The sequence below is a fragment of the Struthio camelus genome, chromosome 17, assembly GCF_040807025.1.
Source record: "Struthio camelus isolate bStrCam1 chromosome 17, bStrCam1.hap1, whole genome shotgun sequence".
NCBI lineage: Eukaryota > Metazoa > Chordata > Aves > Struthioniformes > Struthionidae > Struthio > Struthio camelus.
The window spans coordinates 15,069,023-15,093,344 of NC_090958.1; the positions used below are offsets into that span (position 1 = coordinate 15,069,023).

At 40.3% G+C, this 24,322-nt stretch overlaps 1 protein-coding gene across 1 annotated transcript in view; it reads right to left on the bottom strand.

The window, feature by feature from the left end:
• The window catches only part of TMEM132C (transmembrane protein 132C), a 224,707-nt gene that overhangs the window by 31,247 nt on the left and 169,138 nt on the right, over positions 1-24,322 (bottom strand). The window contains exon 5 of the mRNA XM_068911183.1: positions 3,131-3,274. Coding sequence (XP_068767284.1) covers positions 3,131-3,274 — 144 coding nt within the window. The remainder of the gene's footprint in view (positions 1-3,130; positions 3,275-24,322) is intronic.

Genomic DNA, 24,322 nt, shown 5'->3' on the forward strand with positions numbered 1-24,322 from the left:
CGGACTAAGCCAGGACACAGACTATGCGCTGAGCTGCCTAGAGACCATGCTTATTATTCCCGGGGAAACTACTACCTGTTACTTGCAGATGGATCTTATGTTTAGATGTCCACTAGGCTCTGTCACTGAGAACTGTATAATTGCAGCCAAACTGAAGGTACTGCAAAAATTAATACAAATAGGCTTTTACCTGGTGGCCATTCAAATGGAAGGGCAGAAACATTACTTCTGGGCTCTTTACATGAACCACTCAAATGGACACTTATTTATTTGATGGCTAAATATTACAGACTAAGTCCTAATAGGCACCAAACAGCTCCAACTCCCAGTGTAATTCTGTACGATTGCCTGAATCTAAAGTTATCAGAAATTCCACAAACCTGAAATTGAACAAAAATATCTGTGTGAACCTCTAGAAGGTGAAATGTCTAAGTATTAAACAGCTCTCATCAATTATCTCTTTATTTTTCTTAGTTTGTGGTTTAAATTCATTAACCAGCTTTCATGCTGGTAAATACATACGGATGGCGCTATGACAGGGATGCTTGGGCACATGGACACATTCCTTGTTGAAGATACCATGATCTTCTACCAACAGGTATAATTTATAACTAGGCTTTTTTTAACACTAATGTTATTCCCAACAAAGCATCTAAAACAACATTTTAGAGAAGAAGATAATATATCCAATGAATTTAACATAGATTTTGATTGAGACTTCCAAAACAAATTAAGAATAAAATGCCTTTGTGCTTAGATTTGAAACTTTGAGTGCTTTTTAAAATCAGCATCAAGATGAACATTTCAATTTGACTTGAACCCCAGACTTAATTTCCCTATGTTAAGAACTTTCCTGGGAACCGGAACATTCTACGTGAAAAAAGCCCTTTTTCCTTTTTGATGAGATGATAAAAAATTTGTGTTCAAAGTATTTCATCGAATTCTCTATTTTTTAACTAATGCTATGATTTACAGCAGTTGGCACTCACGTGTCACAGACGCATTCCTCTTAGGATTCTGCACATATTTCTAAATGTACAGAAGATAGTCTCTCTCTTCATCTGAGTAATTTCAAAACATTTCTGAAGAGAAAGAAATTGCACCTGAAAAATTTCTCCAGTCGATTCCAAAAAACATTGTGTGTTAGCCCCAGTTACTTGTTTCACTTTAACTTCAGAGTGGCTACCTAGGGAAGCTTCTAGAAGCCACTTAAAAATGTTCAGCTAGCACAAAGAGACTCCATTTTAAGAAAAACCCTTTTAGTGGAGATAAATTATTTCTGCAGAAAATCAGAGAAGAGTACAGCAGGGTCCCAAGTGCTAATCAAAGGACATAGCACTTCAAGGAAACAGTCCTTCCAAACAAATAGCTGGAGAGCTGCAAGAGTTCAAGATGTACTGCAATTACTGCGAGAAGAACACTCGCTTTTTTGTGAGATTTGGGAATTTCTTTTCTGCTTGATCAATATACTTCAAAACTATGAAACCCAGAAGACTTTTTTGGCGGAGGAAGTTTTATTTGGGAAATCACTGTGCTGTCATCTTCTATGCATCATGCGGTGATGTATAGCAAATATCCATCAGATTTATTTTGTTCTCCTGGCACGAGTCCTTCTCTGAATGGAAGACTTGGAAGTTCAGTGGTCATTTTCACAGTCAGGAAGAACAAATCCCCGTGGGGCTGGAATTATTTGGTAAAACTGTAAGCTGTTTAAGGAAGAAGGCTTGTCTCGGTGATTACAGTAGTCCTTCCTGAATTTAGGTTTTTTTAAATTGGTAAATGCTATCTTGTATTTTTAATTCCTCAGGAACACTTTCAGTGTGGATTCCAATGAGGCTACAATCAAGATGAACCCCAAATCAAATTCTAGCTATTATTTTGATTTGTATTTAGGTGAGTACCTTATAGCAAAAAAGGTTAACAGGACTTTTTTGGAAAAAACTCTGTGAAGCATCCGATAAAGGGGAGCTCCTCAAGTTCCAGCAGACTGGAGAGATGTGTTTGTCTTTGGAAGGTCCACTAGCTGGAGAAAACCATCTCTGCCTCTCTGTAATGGCTTCACTGGTTCAAAGAATGACTATTTTTCCCACCTGCTTGGCTGCTGGTATAACAAACGCTTGTGCATAAATTGTACATAGTGCAGCAAGTTGCTAGATGCTGCAAGTTTACACAGATTTTATTGCTTTCCGTGAACCACCAAACTGAGCTCCCTGCAATACATAACACGGTGGCAGTGCTATTTGTACACCATACACCCAGAAGAGCTGACAGCCTACTAAAAACAAGTAAAGAATATAACCACAAAGCCCAAGGCACTATGCACTGTACACTCACATAATATAAGAAAACCCCTGTTCCAAAATGCTTGTGGACCAAGGATAAAATCACCCTTGCTCAAAGACTATGCACTGGGAAAGCCCCATCTGGAAAGCTGCAGTGGGCTTCCCACGGAGCACTGTCTTTGTACTGATTCACTGCACAACTGTGAATTCCCTTCGGGGCTGGGACTACATATTCACAGCAGATATAGCTGTGTTGCCTTAAGACGATACCACTGCACTGGTGTTTGTTACTGCATGACATTAAGCTGCTAGTGTTAAATTGGTGGATCAGGTCATGTGAGTGCTTTCCAGACACTTCTGTGCAGAATCAACTTGTTAATTCAGAACAGCCCTCAGCAGAATGTGAAGTCGAGCAGGATGACTTTGCACTGCAGTTGCTGGGGAAGGCTCATACGGTCTGTCCCACTGATTCAGCTGCAGAGGTGATAATCACAGCTGGAAAGGTGATGAGAAACATCTGGAGAGGCAGTACTATCTAGCGCAGCAGAGCTGCTTTTGGAGTGAATGATTAACTGCACACAGAGGACCTGAGATGACATTATCAAGATCTTTTAAAGCAAGGACATAAATAAAAATTAAACACCAAAACTCTACTGAAACTCAGTGTGGTGACTGTGCTGATGCACTTAACTCTCTCTTTGTCTTTAAAAGCCTCCTCCTTTCGCTACTGAAACCAAAGAATGATCAATTTGCAGGACTAAATTTCACTAGTGAATCACGGACTATATTACCCTTTTGCGTAAAGCAAGGCGTGACATTTCAGAAGCCAACACACGGCATGAACTCACCTTGATGACATCTTCATCAGGGGATTTGCACTCAACTGATTCAGAGATGTCTGTCACAGCACTGTTCTCCTCAATGGAGACCACTTTGATGGGCACGGCAACAGTCTTTCCAGTGAGAATTGCCGTGTTCAGGATTTCCGTGTCCTGCAAACAAAGCAAAGCACAGCACTGTTAAGGGACTGCCAAAGAGATTTCCAAAATACAAGTCCCAGCTCTTCAATTGTGCTGACACTCAAGAGAAACATGTTATTTCTCAGCAGCTCATGATCTAACCTCACCTGCAGTGAGGCTCAACTTGGTAAAACGTAGTAAACTCCCATCTACATGTTGGCTAAATAACCACCATCGGCTGCATCGTACAGTGTTAAACAGAGAGCAAAATGAGGGCTGCTTAGTTCAGTCCAGGCAGGAACACATCGCAGGTCACCTCTACTTTTTAAGTATGTGCTGCTTTTCCCAACATTTACCTTCCAAAACATGAGTTCTACTAAACTGGATCTGATTGGCAACATTTGGGATAGGATGCAAAAGTCCGGAAGAAAAAATATCACTTTTTGAATCGAAGGCCATTGCAAAGATGGGGCCTCTCTGTGAACTTTGTATTTGGAACTGTTTCAAGATGATTTAATTTCCTTTGATATGTTCAATGAAGAAATGTAAGGAATCCAGAAAGAGTTAGTGATACTACTAGCTTTAGAGAAATGAGAGGAAATCTGGAGTTTGAACTTGGGTCATGGCATACAAAAGCCTTTCAATGCACCATCAGCTAAGCTAGCTCTTCTAACAACTGGAATTATTTCATCATTGCTGTATTCCCAAGATTCCCGTGCAGGAACTACTTCAAGGTTTTCTCTAACTTTTCAACTTTCAGCTCTATAAAGTGAATAAAATATTCAGCAAAATCCTTAGCACCAAAGTTGAGAAGACTGCAACTACTGATGTCAGCAGTAGCAAAATGGGGCACTGATTCAATAGACATTGTCTTCGATTCAAGTTTAGTGAGTTTGATCTCTGGGTCAGATTTTCTTTTCATCTTGCAGCTTGTTATTTCTCAGGTTTTCCAACAGCTCTCGTAAGAAACCCCAACAAACTTTAAAAAAACTGTTAAGAAAAGGGATGTTGACTGTTCTGGGAAACTAAGAACCCTAAGTAACTCCTACAGCATTTATGTAAATATTGTTACCCAACATAGTAAATCGCAGCCAAATTTATTTATAAATTTTTTAAAGTGTCTAAGGCCATTCTTAGGAACTCCTTATTTTTCAAAGGTGGACACCCCCCATCCCATACAGGTTCTGCCAGGTGCCTGGCATTTTTTAACAGCAGAGTATTGTAGGGAAATATGCGGCTTTTGGCATTTAACTTTCGTGAACCAAACTTGAAAATTTTTTCCCAAAGTATTTATTTGCTTGTACTGTGCCAGAAACAGGCACAAAGGAGTCGATCGTGACTATGAATTCAATAATAAACACAACCACTCTTCTGTCTGCAGATTACCACAGCAACAAACACTGAACAACCCAGACAGGCTCGCCAATAGGCAGGTTCAGCACATTTTTCACTGCCTATTTGCCTATTGGAAGCGCTGTATGTCCTTGGAAACAAATCTTTGCCTCAATCCCTTAACGCCTTGACTTATTTTTTGTGACTCAGAGTGTTAAACAGTGCAAACTAAGGACTCCAGGGTGCAGGAGCAGAAAGAGGGTTTCTGGAAATGACAGGCTATCTCAGCTCTGCTTTGAAATGATTCTACTCTGATCCAGTTTGTCTTTAGCTACTGAAATGAATTAGTGATAGAGAAATCTAATTTAAGGGGATAGGTTCAGAGGAAGAGAAATCCCATAAACAGAAATGCGTTTCAGATATAAAACATACTGTATGGCTTGGAGATTTATCCATGTGTGCATTCAACGGTAATTTATGATGTTTCAGATGCATAAGAAAATCGTATACACACAAAACAAACAAACAAAACCCAAACCACTTCCAAGAGAAGATGAAAACGAAGAGATGTGTTTATGCAGTGAAGTGAAACTTAAGTGCCAGGAGCAGCAGAGCAAATTCATCATCTGGGTGTACCTTGAAACAACCTGCCTACAAGTCACCAGACCTTCCTCCAGTTTGGCTTTGCTCCTGCCAGCAATGTGGAATAACCAGTGGCCCCAATGTATAGTCAGATAATAACACAAACAGGATGGCAGGTAGGTGGGATGCCCGTGAGAAGACCATGAAGCACTCAGACCTGCATGAGAAATCTCATGCTCCTAAGACTGCCCAGCCCTGTGAATCCAGTATTGGAGATATGGTTTGAAAAACAGGATACAATTAAGGTTAAATGCAAGGTGCTGCATTATTGTAGCAAGAACTAATTCTTTAAATTCAGGAAGGAGAAGATCTAACAAGAGAAGCTGCTCTCAGAAAAGCATTCAGGGTTTTTAGTCGATCACAGACTGAGCCTAAGTTAGCAATTTCATGCTGCTGTGGTTTAAAAACAAATCAAAACAAAGGATGCTCCTGAAGTTAGATGTATAAACAGAGTATCACCTGTAAGATACGTGAGGTACTCCTTCTCTGCTCAGCACTAGCAAGGCCTCAGCTAAAGGACTATGTCCAGTTTTGAGCACTACACTTTAGGGAAGACATGAATCAACTGAAGAGAAAAGAGCAATGAGAATAATCTGAGGCCTCGAAAATATGATCTGTGAGGAATGACTGAAGGAATTGGGATTGTTTAGCCTAGGAGAGATTAAGTGGAAAGATGATCACTGTCTCCAGATACATAGAAGTCTTCTGAAAAGGAGGAAGACTAAACTGTCTTCCATATTCATGGTCGGGGCCTGGAGGAGCAGGCTTAAACTGCAATGAGAAAGATTGAAGTTTGACATTAAGACAATCCTTATTATAAAAATAACGATAGAGAAGGGCTGGAACAGCTTGTCTGGGATAGAACAAAACATGCAGTTTATCTTAAGAGATTTTTAAAGTACACTATATACATCTTGCAGAAATAACACAGGTTCTTTAAGTCAGGCAGCAGAAGAAAGGGAGCAGAGCACCTCTTGTGGTTCCCTTCCCTCCTATATTTTATGATTCTGAAATTTTCCAAAACAGATGATAACACAGTACATATCTTGTATCCTAAACGATCCTATTTGCTTCACTCATGCCAAATAGTATGATCCTCCTTCACTGGACAAATGAAAATGATCTACACCTTTAAAATGGAAAAGCTGGACAAGCAACTGTGCCTGATACTCCTGCTTTGTGCACTACTACAACACAGAACTGATGTACCCGTTGTTAAGTAATAACCTGTCACTTCTGTTTCTCTCTTTCCAATAGGTCATTATTGGGGAATCTGAATTCTAAGTGGGTTTGATATAAAACTATGATTACAAAGGTTAATATCCTATTGAAATTCCCCAAAACCTTTCTGGAGAGAAGACACAGCAAATTTGACTACTGGCACATTATCAGCAATTAGAATCCTCAATCTTCTGCCCTTTACTAATGGTTTCATTAAAGGAAGCACTGTGCATTTGAATGGATTTACTCTGATTAATTACTTCAGGTCTGTATCTGCACAAAAAAACTGTAGAAGGCATAGTTTGTCATGATAAGGGCTACTGAAGTTTTACATATAGTTTTACAATCGCAACTTCAGGAATTTCAGATTCATGATATGCACAGAGGAAATGGAAATATATTGGACACATTATCTAATGAGTTCATAGCTGGTACCATTACAATCATTAGAGGTCCTCAGCATTAGGAAGCAATCATTAGGTACCTTGCTATACTTCTGAGCAGAGAAGGAAACGTTCATATTTCACTTCCACTGAACTCAGTTACAACTGAGTATTACACAGATTAAGAAAAACTAAAGTATAAGCTATTAATATATTACACACTATGGCAAAGGCAATTTTCAAATCTACCACTTCCCTTACTTGGCCTGTAAATGGTCAGCGCTATTCAACTATGATATTTAAACAGGCAAGACCAAGAAATTCAGTCTTACTTCTTTTGTCTCTGGTTAGGACTAAAATAGAAAAAAGTGCATCCTATATCCCTATCTACTGAACGGCCGTATGGTGCAACTTCTGCCTCCTCTACGTTTCCTGCAATAGAATCCAAGGCCTCAATGTGACAGAGAATCAGCCCACTGTCTGCGCCCATACACAAGCTGTTAGGCAGAAAACTGTAAATAATATATGAAAGGATCCATGGTCCAAGACGCCTCAAAAGCTGAACTGGAACTTCATAAATATAAAAGGAGCTTAAGTAGAACTCTTTTGTATGCCTGCTGCGCAATACTGAGTGCTCTGAGTGAGCATCAAACACAAGAGGGCTCTGATTCAACACCCAGGACCTGCGTTTCCCGTACATTCGACCATTGCTTTTAGCACCCTAGATTACCCATTGATAAACAGAAATTGCAGTTGAATCTTTAAGAATACATCAAGTGATATAAGGAAAACAATTATTCTGACATCAGACCACTGCAGGAAATATGATAGCTGGTATAGGTGGTGATGTTCATGTTCTATCTTTAAATGCAATATACTATCCGGTGTGCAAGGTGATTTGGGAGTATACAAACAAGATTACTAAGAAACCTTTTCAGACGCTAAGAACTTATTTAAAATGTAGGCGCTTTTCAAAATCACAGTAACTTGGCCATTTCCACTTTCCTTAATTTTTAAAATCCCCCAAGAGTTCATCTACTGTCTAGTTGTGCAGGCAGCAACTAAAGTTTTAACATCAATTTTGTGTGGCAAAAGACTGAAAGCATCTGATAGCAATGTTTGGGCTTGTTCCCACTAAATTTAAAAACGGGAAAAGCAGTTTAAAGCAAATTGAGAAAACAGAAGGAGGATGAAGTATAAGTAGGCATCAATATCCAAGCTGGAAAGAAGTTTCTGTAAGGGCTGTCATTTCCAAAGTCAAAATGGGGAGCTATCTATGTAATTCCCACTGGTCTGGAAGGGAGATGTGAGCCTTGAATTTCTTTCGGAGGTCCATGCTGTCTTTGCAGTACAATGACAGAAACACAACGAGGTCTGACACCGACATGAAGAACCACCAACAAACTCCTGACTAGTATCAGTCTTTCCTGTTGCCAGGGCATTGCTTAATGAATATAGCACATGGAGGAAACCATTACTGTTTGTACATATTTAATTAATAAATAGTAGCATTGAGGAGCATTTTCTTTCTTGTTCCTATACTGGTTATAGGAAGACTCTAATGGCTAGACTTAAGGCTCTCACTGAAGGAGACGGTCAGACACAAACGATATAGCTGTGTGCATTAAAAAATGACTTTAAAAATTGACTGAAACTTTTTAAATTCAAGCTAGTTCTCCTAAACAGAAAACAGCAAATGTCTTCACCCGACACAGCATTTTCATTATCCACTAACAAAACACCTATCCTTTCCTGGCTCAGATAATTTCTTGGACACTTGTCCAGCTCAAATCAGTACTTCTGCTTGATGGAAAATCCACTCTTTTACAAAGGACCTGAACCATCAGACTTGTCATCCAGGGCACAGAACTACCCCTCCTCAGCACTAACCTTCAGCATGTTTCAGTGACCTCAAAAATGAAGAAGCCAACAGGTCACAACATGTTACCTAATAGAGATGCAGAAAAACTTCTGGGCTGGCACCTTATGCAGCAAACGTGGTATGAAACCTCCACAGTATGAGCAACTGCTATCATCTACCCATCTTCTCCAGATACATAAAGAAAGTGGGAGGTCTTGATGTCTTCCCAACCTCTTTATAGCTGAGCACTTGCTTATTTGCGACTTAAGAGCAACCAGTCAGGACAAAGGAGATACTCACATTCATTTATCCGCATTCTTGATTTGAAAAAAACATTTGATCAAGAATCCCACAGGCGAGAGAACTGGTTAAATTGTGTCTAGTCATTTGGATTTCCTCTGCGTGTGCCAATACCAAGTTATGACAGTTACAAATCTTCATATCACATTTATATAAAAGGAAAAGAATTAATTGGCACGGCAAAGAAAAAACGATGAGATCACAGTCAGGCTTTGACACTAGCATTACATCACACTGAGAGCTGAGTTCAGTGAGATCACTGTACAGAATCTAATGCAAGCATCACCACTATGACAGAAAAATCACAAGCTTTGCTGCTTAGAAGCAGGTGAAATTTGGACTGTAAACTAAGCCTGACGTTGTGACTGAAAGTACCAAAACTTTTGGTCATACTCTGGTCTGGGTTACTTCAGAGTTAATCTGGATAAAGTCCACCACGAATAATGTTGGTATAAGTATTTTTTTCCACAGCTGCACTCATTGTGCTACATCACAGAAAATTCAGCAGAGTTGGTATTCAAAAAAAACAGTTCTTTCTTAAAGATGGAAAACGACATCCATAAAGCTGATGTGTTGTAGCCAGAGCTGAGAAGATGCATGGACTCACTTTTGGTCAGTTACGTATTCCTTGAAGTTTTAGGTAACATTATGGTTAACTCTGCAAGAATATCACAATTTCTTCCATCACTGTTTCAGCCAGGGAACTTCCACTGATGTCAGTGGGAGTTCTGTGCAAAAAGCAAGAATACAGAATATAAGCCTTAGTTTCTAGAATTTAGCTGAAGAGCAAACCTTATGTTCACCCAACCCCTCAATTGTAAGAAGGCAAGCATTCATCTATGACTAATTTAGGAACTAATTCAACATTAAATTGCAGCAGAATGAGGAAGCAAAGTGACAGCTGTTTAATTAAACTCTAAATCCGATTAGATGGTGTTATCAAGAGAAATCCATGGGAGCCTGAGGTCATGAGAATGGTCCTGTTTACAGCCTGCAAATTCTGCAAGTGGAATCGCATAGAACGATGTTAATCATAGCTTAGCGCAAATGCACTCACACAAATGCACTACCTCATGAGTAACAAACCTGTGTTGTAGATCCGAAGGAGTGACACAGAAAAGCCAGCTATGTTTCAATTTACAAGGAAAGTTTCTTGAAAGAGTTTGTGGGAAAGAGGCAGTAAGATACTGTCTACCTAAAACCCAGAAATTTATTTGCCTCACAGAAAAAGGAGAGAAGCAGCAAGCCCTTGCATGTTGGTGACAGCACTTGAATTGGTGGGAACAATGGTGACGTAGGAGAGCTCCAGGAGCCAGGACGCGCTTCCAACCGCTGTCCAACCCATCACCCCTGATGAACAGCGACACCTTGGCAACACAGTTACAAGGGAAGAAGATGGAGACGTGGGAGATATAAAATAAATGCTACATACGCCAGTTGCAAATGCCATAAATATTCTACCACTGAACACTGAGGTATGCATCATGAGTTTTCAGCACACCCCAGTTAAAGTGACGTGCAGACACTGCACTGCAGACAATTGTTATGTTGATTGGTGAGGCTGGCTGACATGATGGTTGCAGATTTGGGTTATTAATACTACTAAGATTACAGTTGATTAACAAACTGACATTGTTAGGCAGCAGATTCTGTTTATCCACATAATCCCATGATTAAAAATAAATTACATATTGAGCTTTCAGCCAACTGGGTTCTTTGACACTCCACATTCACAGACATGGTGTATGAGAAGGGAAAGGAGCTGATGTTCAGTTTTTAAATTCTCAGCACACACTTCAGAATAACAGGAAGGCTTCCAAGGACCAAAGATTTTGCCTTGTAACCGACGGCCTCCCCGAGGCAAATTCACCCCATTGCAGAGAGTGGGGGAGGGTAGCTTTTGTTGGTGGGATTTTGGTTGGCTCTTTCCCTTCACTTGAGTCCGGTGCTACATGCCCACCACATGTAAATCCTGCTCTGCTTCATTTGTCAGTTTATAAAAATGAGGGCTTTTACTTCATTAGCAACATCACATTGCAAATGAAATGGGGCAATGCTGTTCATCGTTAAAACCAAAAAGGCAATCTGCTCACTTAATACCATCCTTCAGTATTCAAACGCAGACCCAGATGGAACCCAGCTTAGTCCATGATTCTTAGACACTCAGTGCCAAGGAAAACGGAAAGTAATGAGCAACTTAATACTGGTGGAAAAATCAGGCCATTCAAAATTCACATAAGAAACAGACTTATTCAATAAAAGATGCCATTCCTGCAGTCTGTTTCTGATCAGGATAGCAGAACAAAGGGTCTCAAAGTTTCTTCTGGATGCTAATTCTTTTTGACACACGACAGCCCTGTAAGATATCTTCCCTTTATTAAATCTTTGTTAAGTGGCCAGCACTGTACATGGCACAAAAATTAAGGACAATACCTGCCCTGAAGAACAAAGAATCCACAAGACAAACACCGATGAAATCCCAGCCAGGGGAAGACCCAAAGGAGGACATTCACATTGCTCTGTCCCCTGCATATGCAATATGTTGTTTGATGAGCTTGATGAATGTGACGTCTGTGGGTCTCTAGGGGTCTTAAAGAAGAAGGTAAATGGAGGAAGAGCGGAAACAGGAACACAGAAAGGGATTCAGACCCATGTTTCTCATCTCCTAGAAGAGTGGCCTTGGCCATCGTCAGTACGTCGGTAAAGCGCATTCACCCATTCCTCTCGAGACTGGCCCACTACAAGGAAACACTGGCAGATTCCTGGGGCCAGAAGGAAGGAAAGCAAAGAGGCGCCTGTGGTTACAGCACTCAGCTGGGATGGGGAACTCCTGCGTTCAGCACAATCTTTCCAGTAGTTTTTGTGAACCATGTAATTTATGACAAAGATCTGAGTGTCTTTTCAAGATGGGAACTCAGTGTTCTGCAGCTGCACTGCTTTCTTAATCAATCATCTTGTCTGTTTACAGTCTCCGTATTGAGATAAATCTTAATTACTGGCCCCCCACAATTGTAACATACCGTTCCATCTTTTTGCCTGATTGTACCGTTTTCAAATGTCCTATTGGTAGAATTTTTGAGTCCTGATAAATTAGACTCTGCAGGCAGGAAAGGGGAACATAGAATATATTAAAAGATATGGATGCAGAAAGATATCCTTGGATACCTAGTCCATGCTTTCTTTACAGTGCATCTACCCTGATAGCATCTGAACTTGCAAAAGGGAACAAAGCCTATGATTACTTTGATGTACCAGATGAAGATGGTATTGCTAAATGCAACTGTATCATCACTCAAAAGTAAGCATCTCCTTAAAAAAGTAAAAAGAAACTGAAGCAACTGAACAAAATTACCCATCCTTTTAATTGCTGTGTTCAGGTTACAGTTAGCGATATAATTACACAGATAGAAAAACGTTATAAAGCCACTGCTAAAATCTGTGTATCTGTGTGAAGGCCACATTGACTTAGGGTCACATATACAGCCCTGGGTCTATCAACTTATTATGACAACGGGATCTGACTTTTTTATTTCTTGTAATTTTGAGTAAAAATCTTATCCGCATAAACTGTTCCCAGGTGCAAAGTCTACAAACGATATTCTGGTTAGCAGAGAAACACGCAGCAGATATAGCTTGTTTTAGAGTAAGAACAAACTCTCCAGCAAAGACAGCAGGAAACTTTTTGTTTCATGAGTGAAGAAATCTTACTAGCCACTAGGTCTAGAAAGGCTAATGCCTCCGAACAAGGCATTATATGCCACTTCTTCCACTGGCGATCAGTGGACAATCAAATTTTGATTTGTTTTGGGAGTAAATATTTACTTCACTGCATTTGTCATACTCACTAAGATAATCATATACAGTTCACAATGCCAATTCAAAACTTGATTTTGGAGCTGTTATATTTTACCATAGGCACTGAGATGAATAAAGGAACCTTATTTCCTCTCCCTTGTGGGACAAGGGTCCAAGGACTTTCATCAAAATTTCTTCCTGTAAAGCTCCACTGCCTCAATACTGATGCTACTAGTATTTACTATTTGTATAAGAGCAACCCTGTTCTGGCTCCACATGAAAGCTGGGCCTCAATATGTTGGGCTCTGACTATAGTAAGAGATTCTATACCAAGGAGCAAATTTCAGCAACTGATTCTCAGCCCAGCTTGGTGAATAACTGATTCTTCTTGTTTGCTAAATAGATATAGGAATGAGAAAAAGCATTCCAGCAGAGTTTGACACAGTTCAGTTTTGGTTTGCTTGCTGAAAAAATGCTCAACATGATCTTTAGCTGTTCTAGTTTTCTTTGCATTTTCCAACAATATTTTGGGAAATAGTAGTCTCAATGTCATATCCAACCAAAAAATATCAAATTACTGTTGTTCATAAAATAGGGACTCCTCAAATACCACTTGAGCTTGACGGGTCTTGATTTGATCCCTTATGGCCCTTTTAGTTTTTTTTTACTATGCAAAGCTTTTGTTTTGTTTTATCTTAAAATCTGTCTTAATTTAGCACAAAGCAAGGTGCAACTGAAAAATGTATCGTCTTTTCCCCATAGAGATTATGGATTCAATTAGATTACTGACCTTTCAAGAACTTGCATCCTTGGAGGAGTTTAGAAGACCCAGAGGCTCAAATTGAGGGGGACAGAACTGCCTAATTACCAAATATACTGGAGAGGTGTTCCCTCCAGCAGCAACAGCCATCATCCTTTCTGCAAGGAAAGAGATATCAGACAGACTCCCCCTGACTCTGGACAAGCAAGCGCACCGCCTCCGAAATGCCTTCCTTGCACTTCTGCTGTAAGAACTACCACAGTCCTTGCATCAGGCAGAAAGTAACATACTCAGCTCATGTGACTTTGTACTGCACTTGCGTTAAACATTTTTTGAAATGAATCAGGTCCACAGGAAATAACTTCAGACCTTCCCTGCCACCCTAAATTAATCTGACAAGATGATCTCATTAGAGAATCTAAGCCTTAGGTGATGGGAAATGCAAATTAATAGGGACATGAAATGGAATCCACAGTATATTTGCATGCTTGATTGTGTCTTCCTTTACACAAAAAGGAAAGCTGTACACGTGCACAGTTTGTCTTTTTAAAGTGTCTATCATAATCAACGTGTATCAACAGTGACTGAGCCGCTGGCTGGGGGCCATTCTGCTTCACAGAAGCTGTGACACTAAATTCAGTTAGGTAGAGCTCCCTGAAAATACAAGTATTATGCTAAAGCTTTCTCTATTTCCTGCTGCCTCCAATGGCTATGTGAGGATCCAGTGACCACCGGATATTTTCACAGAAAGATGGATATTGCCCGCTGCATGGAGGAAGAGTCTGCAACTGAAAATGCCTTCAAACGAAATACTTATAATGTAGAAAAAGGACATAAGAACGACTGGAGAAGATGGGAAGCAAAAACCCACATTTTGTTTTTCTACACTTAGACATAAATGAACCAAAAAGTCTATTTTCTAAAAGATGCAAATGTGTAACACAGGCAACTACCTGCTCTTCTTCTTCGACAAAGTTAATGCCTCACTTTTAATATTTTGCTAAATGGACTTAGAAATGAGCGTGTTTACATAGGAAACCATACTTTCTAGAGAGAAAAATTTCTAGTTTTGCACTGAAATGTGATAACCTGAGATACTCTGACTCCAGAACTGTTGTTGGTTATTTTGAGTATAGAAAAATGCATACATATGAAAACCATGAACTGACAGGTTATAAGATTCCCTGTTTTGAGACCCACCTATGTGAGAATCTTAGCTCTTGTTGCTTCACAGCATTGTTCCTTATGGATATAAGTATATTTATGGATACTTACAAATACACTTAGATATGAGGCAATCAACTATGTTAAGTTCTCCTGAAAATTCAGGCTTACATTTGCACAGTGCATAAATTACATATCTTCCATGTACAGTAGATACATGCATACATCTATAATACATTCTCATAATATTTTTCTAACAGGCACTGTTAGAAGTGCAGCCACATGCTAGGAAAATCGAGCAGAAATACACCAAGAACATGAGTTCGGTGACTGTAGTAGCTATTTACAGCATTCCTAGGGAATGATAAATATTTGTTGCTGATTCCAAAAACTGTGCCAATAAAACGGCCTCAGAACCTGCAACATGTTTTGTCCTTTTTAATCATAAAAACAGCTTTTCATTTACTCAAATATCTAAGGAATAATTGTCTGGGAAAGCCTTCAGCTATGATGAACACCTCTCATGTTTTTCTCCGTTGCTGAACAGTCCTATTAAGTATATCACAGATGGGAACAGGAACGGTGGTACAGACTGAATAGGAGAGAAAGGCAATAGCCACCTGGTGATCTTATAACAAAATGGTTCGTGGATGCTTAAGCGGCCATGGATGGGGCTATATAATGTCTTCTTACTGAAATCATTTCATGGCTTACAGTTCTCTTCCTGTTGCAAAAAGACTAATAAGTGAAATTTGTCAATTTAAGGGCATTAGGCCCAAGATGTGTTAGTCATTTGTTCTCCTTTTTCAGGAGTCCAGAGGAGGTTATTTGGAAAAGGACCTCCATTTAAAATTGGGCCTGCTCTGCCATGAACTAGAACCAGCACAGCTCTGGTGATGTCTCCAGTCTGTGTGACCAGCATGGGAAAATAGCTGGTAATAAAAAGGCAATTTTTATTAGCAATTTGAAACTCTTCCCATGTTCACACCAATTAAATCTGAGGCACTGTTATACAGTTGGCTATATATCTATAATAATATTGCTATAATAGCTGTGATCAATAGATAGTTGCAGATTGAAAATATACAAGCATATTAGCTACACATGCATGGATGCACAGACAGTTATGCACTACACATACATATACGAGTAATCTGTATCCACACATAACTACAATGCAAAAAAGATTATGAGGCATTCTGTGTTAACAGAAGCCACATACTTGACTATAGACAGATTGAGGCAGTACTTTTCATTTTATACAGAATACATTTCTACCGCGTGTATTTCACATCGCAAATATTTTGCAAGGGTCATGGTTCAAGTCCTGACTCCCCTGAAACCAACAGGGATTTTGCTGGTGGCTTCAACAAAGCCAAGTTTTGTTTTGTCCAGTAGTATGAGGCAATCCCTAAAGGCTCTGCCCTAACATGCTGTCCTTTGGTCGGACCCTGCACTTCTACAAAGCCCTGCTGACGGCAGCCTCAAGGACTGGGGTCTTTATTCCTCAGACAAAACTGATTGATGCAACTGGTTATATGCTGATAAGATTTGCAAGATATCAGGGTTTTTCCACCAATTAGTGATGATCTGATTACAACGATATTTTTGTTGTGAGTTTCTCACTTGATATGTTCACTGTAGTTGATATGAAACCAGCACCATCTCGGACATTGGATGGAGCTAGTAGAGATGTAGAACACAACAGTAGCACAAAGTCATGCTGGACAGCAGAGACTCAAACCTTAATGTGGTTTCTGAATGATGGGAGTCAAGAATAGCTTAAAGTGGCCTTCAGCTGAGGGCCTGATATTTATGAATAGCTATGTGCACTTTCTATTTGTTTCAGTTCAGAGCGCTGTCCTGTTCAGCAGCAGCAGCAGGAAAAGCTGTCCAGGAAGTATATTTTGATAGAATAAAATTGTACATTGAAGAAATCCATATATTTTCAGACAATAAAGATGGCCTTTTCAGGGAGGTGCTTCACAACAGCTCCAATTCCCAATCTGCAGCTCTGGGGAAAGATTTAAGTGCCTAAGAATAGAGTGCCATTTAGATACTCTTAGACATCACGCCTGGCCTCCAGATGCTCTTCCAGAAGGGCACAAGCCTCCTGCAGGTCCTGTGTGATACCTGCCAGTGCTAGACGAATGGCTCAGACTTTAGGGCATCTATAATGGTATTAGATACCTATGTTTAGGCACCTGGATCACCTCCTCCTGTCTTCCCTTTGAAATAACTTGGGCAAGTTTCCAACCTGCCTTCTTTGTGCTTCAGCTTCCTATCTATACAGGGACTATAGGACTTCCTCTGTCAAGAGCGGAAGTAGAAATTCTTTTATAGTAAGTGAAAATGTGGTACCTACTGTAACCAGCTCCTGGGATTACAGTCAGAGCCCCCAGATCCCAGTGAAATAAGCCATGCTTTATGTAGTGCTCACACAAGCCACGCTGATGATGAATAAACTGTTCAGTTTGAATACAGGAGGTAAAGTCTCATCTAGCCTGCTCGCTTCAGGGGAACGGCAGGGGAACGGCACGGTCCTGGTGACACTGTGGGGTTGGATGCACTCTATAGCTGGGGTGAAGGGATTGCAAGTGCTTTATGGACTTTAAGGATTAAGTCCCAAGGACAATTTCTTTTTTTAAGTAACGAGGGTATTGCGTGATGCACAGAGGATTTTTATGGCCACTGTGGAGGGTTGTGAACTTGTTTTATTTGTGTAGATTAACATGTCATGGATTATTAATGAGTTACTTTCTCCCTCTAATAGGGAGTATTCATCTTCAGCAAGTTTCTTAAGTTCTTCAATTTTTTGGCCGTGGAGTGTGCATGAACACTTGGCTCAAGTTTGTGGATTTTAGAACTCTATTTAAAACACAGTGGAAGTGAATCAGACAGCTTCTGCTAAAATCTTTTGATTTAATATAGTCTATTTCAAAATCAGCAAGAGAAAATTTCTACTTGCTCTTTCCTCATTTTGGCTGTACAGCTTTAATTTTTGATAAGCACAAGCTATAACAAAGGCACACAATAGAGTTTCTTAGGGAACTGCTATGAAAAATTACTAATAGAAATGCAGAAAAAAATCATTCTTATTATTATTTGCTATCCTTGCTCCTTGATTCTTTTTCCTTTTCAAATAGTTTATTGATTTCACTGACTTCATAGCAAAGCACACAGAGGGCAGAAACAAGATTACCACATTAATGAGAGCAGACACTGTCCAGACATCAGAGACTTAGTACAGTTAAAAAGATGAGAGAGAGTGACACACAAGAAAATTAAATTATTGACTACACACATGTCTAACACGTGGGTATCTTACTATATATAGGAATTAAAAATGGTATATATGTAAAAGGAAACAAAGTAAATATAGAAAGCACAGAGATTCAATTCTTTACTCCTTACTCGAGCAAAAATGTCCTTTAACCTCAGGTGCTGCTTTGCAATGTCACCCTGGTGAGGGGACTCACAGTTCCAGCTGGAGAAGCATCCTTGAAATACATTGCTATGACTATTGTGCGAGTTAGTGATATGAAGGACAAAGGGATCAAATCCATTTACTTAAAGCAGTATTTTATTTGTTAGTATAACCTGAAGCAACCACAGTGACCATTATTATCTTTATCTGAGTGTCTTACAGCAACTTACAGCACTGAAAGCAGCTTGAAGAAGGGTTTGTGTGCTTGAAAGCTTTTCTGTTTTTCCTCACTCTATAGGTTGGCCTAATAGAAGATATTACCTCGCTCTATAAACCTTGCCTCACTTACACTTTTACCTCTTCATGACTAGAACAACATAACCAGGACGGAGTGGGGGAGATTGCACTTTGTTTTTAAGCAGGGAGATTTCATTTTTAAAGAATCAGCATTACAGAATGAATCTTTAAATCAAATACCTACTTTGTAGTACCGGAAATATTAACCACTGTGCCCATTTTAAAGATGAGTAAACAAGTGTGAATGTGAGTTGCCCAAGATCCAAGAGGCAGAAACTAACTCCAGATATGTGGGTCCTGGTCCAACAGACAATTCCTCTTTTTGCATATCAGAGTCTCCCTGTGCTTAATGAATAGTCTATAATTTGCACGAGGTAAGAGCAGTGAGGAGGAATTACTGAGTCTCCGATAGCTTATTTATTACCACACCGAACTCACTCCTGAAGCTTCCAGGCATTCTTAAAACATATGCTGCAGGGTGCTTGGGGCCAGCTGGCGAGTGCACCTTAGTCGCTGCTTTTCAATGCCTGCAATCGATGTTTTGTCCCAAATCCAGAATCTAAAACATAGTGTTTTCTGCTGGATCAATCTAAGCTTCAAACCCATACAAAACTTCTTGATATTGGCAGGCAGACGCGCAACACCCTATACCAAATGATTCCAGAGTACATCCAGGTCTCAGACTGATCACTTTGGTTTCTGCTGCTGACATAATACATACAGCAGGAGGCCTTCTGCCTTCTGTTTGCTCTCCAGAATGAGAATTCAAGATCACTAAGAGGTTATAGCAAACCTTTTGGATTTCACTCACTTGTGCACTGTTGCTGAACACAAAAGGAAGAGAACTCACCTTACATCACACACAGTGGTTTTGTCCACACACTCTTTCCCCATCTTCATCCTGGTAAAATCTGGCTTACATAAATTATGATAAAAGTTTTATGCCTAGGTAAAAATTTTTCACACTAAGAGAAAAAAATAAATACAACAGATAAGTCATTCTCTTTGGGATGCCATACGGAGAGGAAAACCATAGAGAGAACCCGAAGGTTCAGGCTGTCAGAAGGATTTGGGGGGGGGAGGGGGGTTGGATAAATGGGCAAATGCTAGCATGAACAACATTTACATGGTGCAGTAACGCACTGGTGTGTTTTTTAATACTGGATTTACAGACTAATGTTTCTCTCTTTTTCTCAAACTCCCCAATGAACTTGAACTAATACTTTTTTACACTTATTTAGTTTAATCAAAACCCTCATTCCACAACCCTGAAAAAGAGGCCCAGCTCCAGTTCTACAGGGCCTTGGAAAGCACAGGACAGCACAGTCAGTAATCTTGACAGTGACAGTCAATATTCAATATTCAACTACTGCAATTAATAAAACTACACTGTTGCCATTTTCACTAACCGAGGATTTCCAAAAGCAAATTGCAGTAATAAATTACATCATTACAGCCTTTATTATTGTTCTGTGAGGTAACAAATCTTGTGGAAAGACAATCAGTTCTGATAGGAAAAAAAAAGCAGGGAACAAATCAGATGACTAGGAAGTGATTAAAATTAATGTCAGTGTTACTTTTGTTTCCATCTGTTTGCTGAAATTCCCTTGCTCATTAGCATGCGGGCTTGTGATACTCATGCTATGGTGCTGGTGCTTTAAATATTAGGCGTGACTTGTTCTGGAAGAAAAAAGAAGTCTGGACAGGTCTGCTGTCTGTGCCAATTTACACTGCCAGGCCCTACAGTCTAAGCAGGGCTGCAGCATGCACCAGGGCAGTGGGGCCACTGCTGCTGCATAAGAAGTTTTGGTCTGTTCATTCACAGCTGTCTAGCATACGTGCACCAATCTGGACACCTCGGGGTTTGGAGAAAGACCTTTATGTATAGCTCCCCTAGCTTAGCAGAGTAGATTTTAAGAGTAACCTGAACTTTGGTGCTGTCTTGGTACCCTTTTGAGATGAGGACTGTGAATAAATTAAATCCTATGGCCGCTGCTGCTCCCCACGCTACTACCCTTCCCCCAGGACAGCACTCACCCCTGGACTTGGTTTTACTATTTTATCCCCCCAAGCAGAACCAGAGTTCAAAGTACAGATGCCTGGTGCCTGGCTTGACAAACATCTCCTGAGCTCAGAGTCTGGCTAGATAATAATTTGTAAACAGGGTAAGGCAAACATGCATCTAATAACAAACCTAAGGTGAAAAGTTGTTGGGTTTTTTAACCCTTGGAGTAGCTCATTATAACACTGAGGCTTATAAAAGTCCTGGTGAATTTTGTCCCCATGCTCACTCATTAACTTCCATCATGGTAAAGTGTCTCCTTGTTGTGTAAGTAGTCTCACTGCCCTGCACCTCGGGGCCTCATGAATTAGAGCCCAGCTAAACAATTTCATAATTCTGCTATGCATTTTCCCTGATGGTGAACAGTGAAGTATTCCTCCAAAACATTAAAACTTTCTTTACAGATCAAAACCATCATTACAAAGTTGCCAATTAAGAGCAATTGCTCCAGTTCTTCAGCGTGGGTCACAGGTGACGTCCTTAGCGCTCAGGCTGGCTCAGTGCCTGCCGGGTTTCCGGCTATACTGTGTCTGCACCTATTTCAAGCGAAGCATGAGATGGTGCAGATTGTTTCCTCTCTAGGGTAAACCACAAATATCTGTAGGCTCAAAGAGTGTTCGGGGAGTGTCTGGACTCGCATTTATCAGTTAAGACAATCAATTGTTAGAGAAAGCTAATGAAATAATCCTAGTTTAGACAAAAATCAGTATATTAACCTCCAGGGAGAAGGCATTAGCTAGCAGTTGAGACTGCTGAGTTCAATTCCCCTTCCAGTGCCGCCAGCATCTCACGAATAAACGCGTGCAGGCTATTCGCATTTGCTGTCCCTGCATCTCCCTTTCCAGCCCGGGCTGTAGCAGTGCGGTGCTGCAGGGGAAGCAGCCTGCCCTCCCTCTTCCTCGCCAAGGCAGACACAGCTGGAGCCCAGCTCTGCACTGCTGAATCTAAGGGGATGCAGCAACTTGCTCATCTCCCCACGTCATTAGGCAAAAATACCTGCCTAGAGACTCCTGATTCTGGCATAACATTTGCCTCCCAACGACGGCCCCAAGGTCGGAATATCGAACCCACAACTGCATTATTACAAGTCAGTAACATCTTTGCTTTTCAATTCCAGTTCTGTTCCAGCTGCAAACTTGTGCAAAATTATCAGCCTGTTCCGGCTGAGAAGTGCTTCGCTGCCCTCCTCCTCCACCTGATCTGGTGGTGCAGGCGGCAGCGGGGGGCATGTATGGTGAATACAGACCTCAGCAGCAACAGCACCAAAATGTTCACCTCTGATAAGGCCTTCTCAAGCATTATTGTCTGGGTCCAAAGCTCACTTTCTGCTGCTTCATTACTATGCCTCTGCATGGCCTCTGCTCACAGGCATGTGGCAGCTGTGAAACTGCCTTTGTGGTTATGTTGAACAGTCAGGTTTATTTTAATCATTTAGTCATGTCATTTAACATTTAAAATGTTACTTAAGATATCCTTTTTCGACGGGAAGGGTATCATAAACCTGAGCCAGTATTTAAAGTAGGCCTGAAATCCTGTCCAATAAAGCCTAAGAATGAAAGAATCTCTGGGCTTTGCACATCAGGCCATGTAGTGCCATGAGCCGACACCAAAGTTATCTGCAGCAGAACATGGCCTCGACGCAGGCTGACTCGCACTGCTGAGAAGCAGCATGGAAGAGCCCAGCCAGCGCCACCAAGTGCTGCACTGTGTCACGCTCTCAGAAGATAGAGACCACGACAGCAGACTTCTAAAGCACACAAGCGATCAGCATCAAGCACAGATTTTCCGGGGCATCTCCAATCCCTCCTTCCCACCATGTTAGCACGAATGCATGATCCTGCTTCCTGTGTTTCAGTGCCAGCTACCCTGTCCCTCCTCTCTGCTCTTCCTGGAGCTCAGTTTCATCCGCCCTTGAAAAACCCCCTAAGTTTCATCAGCTTGACTGGTGTACTGTGCATTTTCTGGAGAGGATTTCGACTTGTCTATCGTTTGTCTGTAGAGCACTTAGTGTTGTGAGACGCTCCTCTTTGAGGGGAGCATTTAGGTACTACCATAACACCAAAAGTAAAATAATTAAGTCACTGGATGTGTCTCTCTGTACATTCTGGCTGTTCTGGCCATTTTTTTATGTGGTTCGCAAGACTTCTCTCTGTCAAGGCAGAGAAGCATAGATATAAAGTCTCACATTGGTGTCTCTCAAGTACCATCAGGAAAACTGGCAAAGAAAATCAAAAGTGCTCTATACGGCAGAGATCCTTTACAGAATACTTAAAAAATCCGGAAGCTTGCTGACCTCATCTCTTCTTGGCACTTGAAAAATCCCAAAGTAATCCATTCAACAGCATTGTCAGAAACGAGGGGTGCTGGCAGAGGAAATTATATATACTATTGTGCTGCAGAGAAAATGACATACAAGACGATTCAATGGAAAAATTAATTCCAGCCAGCTGAGCTAGTCTTATTGATCCAGTCTCATTTCCTGCAAAAGGTAGGATTGAATGTGATTGTAGTAACAAGAAGGAAAACAGAAGCTCGTGGCAAAAGTGCAGTGGCTGTAGGAATGATGACTAGGAATTAAAAAGGCACTGTCAAATTGAACAATTTTTAATTCTTTTCGTTGTCTGCACCTTCTGACCAATTTAGGATCAATGGAAAACAGAGCATCCTTTTCTTTGCTTTTCTTTCCTGACGGGTGGACAACAAAAGAGCTTACTTTTTACAGATATGATTAACCACTATGAGTTGCTAGTGGGCAGTGTCTTGAATTGGAACACTGCTCAATGCACTATATGACATGGTCCATTTATAAGCAGGTATGGAGGCACCTAAGTTCAACTGGTATAAATACAGAGCAATGACACAAACTTTAGTAAAATTGTACTCGCTGTAAATATAAAGGAAGAAATGCTATCCTCATTTAAACAATTGTAACCTGAGATAATGGAAATTGTAGGGATATATATGTGATCTGGGTTACTGATTCTCTGCTACCAGTCAACATCAGAAGATTTTAAGTCTGGTCTTTCACCAAGAACACAGAGTCCTGTAATTAATCTGGAAAACCTCATGACTTCATGGTATTATTTAGGGCTTCACACTCAGTTTAAACTTGCTCCAGTTACCAACAGTAATAGGATAATTTTTATATCAGATTTCCTTCACCTCACAGTATTTATTTGATGAAATTCATCATTTCACTATCTGAAAAAATACATATCAGCTGAGAAGTTTAAAATGTAGATTATCTGTTGGTTTGTCTGTGTTAAGTAAATTAGAAAATGGATGTATTTATATAGCTTCAGATTGTATCTTTTGGAAAGCTCCTGAGCTGTGCAACTCCTAATAGTGTCTGTTGCATCCTGCATTGTTCAAGACCCAAGGACTAATGGCAGTGTGAATTCTGCACTGCCGTGACCTTGAAATAGATGTAGCTTCACGGTGTGAAATGACTGTACAGGGATGAGAACTCTATTTATTTAGGTCCATATTTTAAAATGGTGTACAGTGTCTTAGTTTCCTTTCATTGCAATGAAATGCCTTAAAAAAATCTGTCCCTTAGAGAATGGAATACATATATCTCTATATAAAACAACCTGCTTTAGTAGCTAAATTTTTGACAATCTGTGTTTTAAAGGAAAGGTCAACGAGCATACATAAAAATGGTAAAAAGCGTTTTTGGCTTAGGCTAAGAGTCACAGCTGCACATCTTAGATTTCTAATTCCTTTTACAGAAGAACTCTGAATGTGTTCAGTCCCGAATGTAAAGAAAGGTATATGCAAACCAAACACTTTCTAATGAAACAACTTACCACGAGCAAAAAGTTATGTGTGGAACTG